The sequence below is a fragment of the Salmo salar genome, chromosome ssa01 (assembly GCF_905237065.1).
Source record: "Salmo salar chromosome ssa01, Ssal_v3.1, whole genome shotgun sequence".
NCBI lineage: Eukaryota > Metazoa > Chordata > Actinopteri > Salmoniformes > Salmonidae > Salmo > Salmo salar.
Genome location: NC_059442.1, coordinates 128,219,977 through 128,226,042, shown reverse-complemented (window position 1 = coordinate 128,226,042; position 6,066 = coordinate 128,219,977). Strand labels below are relative to the sequence as shown.

Sequence of the window (6,066 nt, the reverse complement as noted above, 5' to 3'; positions counted from 1 at the left end):
CTATTATTGCACACATAGTGAGTCCATGCAACTTGTGACTCCTAAACTTATTTAAACTTGCCATAATAAAGAGGTTGAATACTTATTGACTCAAGACATCTGTAACACAACAAAATGTTTTTAAAAAACAAGGGTGTGAATACCTTCTGAAGGCACTAAGTCTTTGCCAATTGGATGTCGTCATTTACTCTGAATTATTCTGTAAAAGTATCATGTGTTGCATGTAACCTACACTGTAATCGTTTGTATCAATTGTTTTGTGAGTAATACATCCTGTTAGTTGAATTGAGTAAATGCAGCCCTCGTTTTACAGAGCCATTCTTTGATTGAATATAAACTCATAAATTAGTGGAGTCATTGGTAAACCGATCATTTGATGTACATTTTATGTTATAGGGGTGTATTTTCTAAGCTGTTATGACTACTGTGAAGTACCATTTGATAATAGTATGCTTATTGTTTAAACTGTAACACGTCAGATTACTTTAAAATTGAGACTACAGTAGTGCTCATATTTGATGTTGAAGTCTAATGGTAAATGTTATGTACACTATACACATTAGATTACACGTACTTTACATCTTGGTCTAAGATCAACTAGATAAATTAAAGCTTGGACTATGGGTGCTATAGACAGCACATTAGCCTCTTAATAATCAGTTATCTTAGAACAAATGTAATTATAGCATCTGAGTGATAATGAGTAGACATGATAATGGAGTCAGATTGATGAATGTAGTTTATTATTAAACACAATTTCAACTCATCTACATGTGTGTTAGAATGTTATACAACTCCTCTCATCACGCTGAGGCATATCAGTCTCTGCATCACTAGGGTCTTGTCTAGGCATTATCATTCAATGCCTTTACTGAAACACTAGCTGTAGATAAAAAGCAGTAGAGGAAACAAACCCAAGTGTAGCGTTCTCTTTTTGTCCCTCACTTTCAGAAACAAACTCAGTCATTTCAGAGCTCTAGTCTTCCTCAGTGTCTTATCATTCAGTGGTTGTTGCTCTCAGCTCCACACAGAACGCTCCAGTTACAAATAGACTGTATATCAACTGTACCTCAGGGATATATATATATATCCTGTGTCTACAACAGTGTTGTAAACAAACAGTAAGCACAAACTGATATGTTATGTGCTAGAGAATGTAGTCTAGCTGGTCTCATCAAGTAAAGTTACAAATAAACGGAATGCTTAACTCAAATAGAACTATACACACATACAATCGCGCCGACACACATAAAATCAAGTATAAAACAAAATAGGTCGAATTTCATAATTTCCCTAAAACAGTTTCTTTAAAACCCATGCAGGAGGTTTCTCTCACGCATTTCACAGACTTAATTAAGGCAGCACTGCAGTCGTCATGGCTCTTTTTTCAGAACGTTTGTCAAACATTTCTAAAACTAAAACTCTGGGTCTAGTGTTCGACAACTTACAGAACACTAGACCAGTGGGTAGCTGGCTGCCGTGGCGATGCCACAGTGGTTCTTCCTGTCTTTGGCCATGTAGATGTAGCCTTTGTCTCCCCACTTCTCGCTCCAGCTGAGGAAGAGACAAAACATGTTAGTCCCACAGTTCTAGTTAGCAGGAAATTATAGATTTACTGCTGCTTTAGAGAAATGTATGACTTAGACCATAGTATCAGGACAACACCAACACTGTATTCAAATAAAGGCAATGGTAATGTAGAGAGGCATATTCCCCGATGAGGAAATGAACCAATCCCATAGTGGTGACGTAACAAACAAAAAACATCCTAGGAAGGTACTATGTACTGTACCTGTTCTTCACAATCCAGAATTTCTTGCCATCTACATCCTCTCCTTCGAAACCGTATCCCACCACCAGAACTCCATGGTCGAGCTGCTCACTGCTGCACTTCTCCTCATAATAGATCCCTACAGGGAGAGGACATAGTTAAATTAGTGGGCTAAGATGCTGGGTTTACCTCAGTATGTAAAACCACCTGATCTCAAACCTAATAGTTGGTTACTTAGCTAGTAACTATTTAGCTACTAGTGAGCAAAACAGAAATATTGGTCACAATTTACTTCAAAGACAACACCATTTGTTCACAGTGAACAGGACAGTAGACCAGTACAGATCACTGCTACTCAAAAACAGTAGGTAGGGTATCCAATCCTTGCAAATAATGTTACACAATTTAAGTTGCACCGCTAACTGCTACTCACCAGACTGGTAGAACTGGAAGGAGTTGTGGCTGGCATCGATGGCGACAGAGACGGGGCCAACAGACGCAACAGCCTTCATCAGAGCGTGCTCGTTGCCACTGGGGATGTCCACGATGCCGGTTTCATTGACAGCATTGAACTCTGGTCGGTAGTGGCAAAGATCATCCTGAGTTACCAGCGAAGACAAATGGCCATGATTAGTAAAAAACAACATATTCCAAATATTCAAGGAAGTCAGTCATTCTTGGAGACATAACTCCCACTGTAATGAAGTGGAAACTCACTTATTTTTCAAAGTTGAAGTTGTAAATCATTCCAAATCTACAGCAAAAACTGCATTATCTGGGACCAGGCTAAAAGAACAGGGCCTTACTTTTAATAAATGCATCTCCATACGGTATTATATTTGAATTCAGACTAATAGAACACAGTACCTTGCCCACATAGGGGTAGGACGCCTCTGTGTCCAGGCCGGCGTTGTCCTTTACATACTGGAAAGCCAGGTCCATGAGACCTCCATTACAGCCCTCGTTGCCCTGGGGTCTGGAGCAGTCCACCAGGTTCTGTTCACTCAGAGACACCAGATTGCCAGTCTTCCTGAATTCCTGGCCCTCTATGGCCCCGGTGGAACTGAACGACCAGCAAGACCCACATGAGCCCTGAGGTGGTAAATATTGTTAAACATCTTGTTACTTTTTCATGCCAGAACACACTGACATGTGCATATTACACCAGTAATAAAATATATATGTATATGCAATTTGCCACCTTATCTTCTGTATACTGTAAATTACAATCATGGTAAACAGCACGCAAACAAGTCAGACAATTCTCTGGAAGTAAAACCTTTTTTAGGGACACAGCAGTGTGTGTGGATGAGTCATGACTCAGGAGTGATTGAGGTCTCACCTGGTCCTTGATGGGAGTGACGTAGCCCTTCTCTCTCCAGTCCACAGCTTTAGGAGCCTGCAGGTAACTGGGTTCCATGAACAGAGAGCCCTTGTACTTCCTCTCAGTCGTCTGCTTGTAGCCGTTCATGAGCTGCCCGAACTCTTCGTTGGTCTAGGGAGGAAGAAATCAGAACACGTTGAAACGTAATGTCTTCCCTGGCCAGATGTGGTTTGGAATTTACCATCTGAATGGGAAATCAATATTTGTTTTGTGTCTTAGGACTGTTTTAAAAGTTGTGCACTTAGCCATAAATCCTGTGTGCATCTTTAAAAGACTATGAGTAAGTTTCAATTCCCTTTTCAGGATAACTATTCCATTCCTGCTTGATAGTTGAAGAAACCTAACCTGCGAGTCTGAATACATTCCTGCTTTCATTGTCAACGCTGACACCTGTGCCTGTGAAATATTTAATGCTGTCTGTGCATCAGCAAATCTATGGCATGACAACAAATAGATCCAGCTATAGCACACACACAGTATGGGAAAGAGCTGCTGAAAAGTATCTCCTGCTCCACAGTAAAATGTCTCAGCAACAGACTTGGACAGAAGCTCACTGGAACTGATATCGGCAACTGAAACTTTCTACTGCTTGAGTTCCTGCACCTCATAGAATATTAGCTCAAAAGTCCTGCAGGGTTCCTGGATATAAATATATACAGTACAGGCCCCCAGAATGAGTACCGGCACCCATTTCATTCATGTCAAGCACTGCTCAGCAAGGTGATTCTTCTTACCATGTCACCAAAGTGGTTCATGCCCAGACGGTAGGAGTGTTTTCCCATAGAGTGGTCCAGGTTGTGCATCTCAATCTTCTTCAGGTTCTTTTCCCAAACCATCCTCCTCCAGCCCTCCTCGCTCTGTAACAATGAGTGAAAAACAGTGGGAAAATATACACAATCATATACTGTCCCAGAACTATGGTCACAATCCTTACAATTAATGATATACTGCATTAGGTGTAATTTACAGCTACATGTATGCACCAATTGATCAATTTGAGCCCCTTGAGAGCAGTGGAGGATGGTGGGAGGAGTCATAGGAGGACAGGCTCATTGTACTGGCTGTAATGGAATTAATGGAACGGAGTCAAACGTGGTTTCCAAATGTTTGATACCATTCCAATAATTCCAATCCAGCCTTTACAATAAGCCCATCCTCCTATAGCTCATCCCACCAGCCTGCACTCGTTGGGAGCTACGGAGGGGTTCCTATGAGGATGTGCTCCTCCACTTGTGTTTAAACACCCACGTCATGGTAGTTCTTGCTGTGCCAGTTCTTCCACAAGTGCCAGTGGCCCTCTAACTGAGAGTCAAACATAGGGGCCGCATACACAGCACTCATACAGAGCACCAACACTGCCAAGTACAGGGACATCGTGGTCAAACAGCTGTGGAGAGAGAGAGCGAGAGAGAGAGAGAGAGAGAGAGAGAGAGAGAGCAGAGCTCAGTCAGCCTTGTATTTTCAGTGTAAAGAAGCTATATAATATAAAATGTTGAATTTGTACCTTTGAAACAATGGCAGATCTTCAACGTTATATACACACACACACACACAACAAAAAGTCTGGGCAGCACCTCCTACTGGAGAGTTGCTCTACAGCTATCAATCTGGTCTCCCATCCAGGGTTTTAACCAAGGCCCGCTTAGCTTTGACATGTCACTGACTGCTACCCATGTGGTATCGTGTGAATGATTGAGAAATCTCAGTAAAGTTTATACATTTTTTGTTTATTTTTAATCGCTGTTACTATCCAAGTCATTACAAAGGGTAGCTTTAACAGAGAAAATGAAATTTAACCATGCTTTATAAGTCCCAATAAATCACTTAAGTCATCAGCAGCTATTGTTTTAATTCATCCCAGGGTTCACAAACACATCACCTTTCACTTTCACCATCCTGTGAAGTTAATTCATCATAATTGATTTAATCTGCAGCCTATTAAACTGCATGCTTTCCCAACGAGTAGTAGAGGGAGGTCCACACTACTACTCCAAGTTTACTTCCATATGATGGTTATTATATTCACCAACAATCACATAATTAATTTTACTGACACAAAAAGACTCCACCTTGTCTAGCGTATTTTGTGTTGTCGACATTTGGAATGTTTACTGAAAAATTGTTTCCTTCAGGTGTGTCATTACTTTTATCCGACATGTACTTTACTTGCTATACCACCGTTGGATGGAAACGTGGTTTGTGAGAACAAAACAAAAAAGCTCCCTTCCAAACTACCCTCCGCTCGACACAGCCGAGTCGACACAAGGAAAAAAATATTAAACATTATATGGAACTAGGATACTACACTACCGGTATTCCAAATTATATCATTTGATATCAATTCCTTTATGTGATATCCAGAAATATTTGAGGAAATGTTTGGTAACAGCCGGCAGAAAAAGCAACATCAGAAACGGTAGACTAATGTTGTTTTTCTGTATCAATCAAATCAAAGAGCAAATGCCCCTGGTAAATGTCCATAACCCAAGATCCTAACACTGTACAAACAACATTATAAAAAGCCGTACTTACTTTTTCCCGTCAATTTGCAGTAGCAGGGTGATGATTTCTGCTGCTGTTGTTGTGTAGTCAGTGTACTAGACAAGACACTTTATACAGCCAGCTATATGTCCTATAGTGTATGTGGAAGGGTGGGGGGCTGGCTTGTGATTGGCTGAAAGGGGACCTTTAATCACACTGCCGGCCCGCTGAAAGATCATTTAAAAGATCTCAGGTCCCGCCCGGTGTAAATATCCCAGCATGTGATTCCTGACCACGTGACCATTTCATCAACTCCCTAAAGATGATCCATCAAATTTTATTAAACATCTTTATTGAGTTCATTCGATTACTGGGAAACAAAAGGGTAAAAGATACATTGTAACATCGAATCAGTTTCCCTTAACATTTT

The 6,066-nt window shown here is 40.8% G+C and overlaps 1 protein-coding gene across 1 annotated transcript; it reads right to left on the bottom strand.

Moving 5' to 3' along the window:
* Nucleotides 1–721: 721 nt before the first annotated feature.
* On the bottom strand, nt 722–5,844 carry LOC106561968 (procathepsin L). Its single transcript, XM_014126463.2, has 8 exons — nt 5,688–5,844; nt 4,404–4,542; nt 3,890–4,012; nt 3,114–3,266; nt 2,639–2,863; nt 2,205–2,370; nt 1,793–1,910; nt 722–1,554 (listed from the first exon to the last, which is right to left on the bottom strand). Exons 2-8 carry the CDS (start codon nt 4,527–4,529, stop codon nt 1,455–1,457), a joined length of 1,011 nt encoding a protein of 336 aa, XP_013981938.1. The 5' UTR covers nt 4,530–4,542; nt 5,688–5,844; the 3' UTR covers nt 722–1,454.
* Nucleotides 5,845–6,066: the final 222 nt, after the last annotated feature.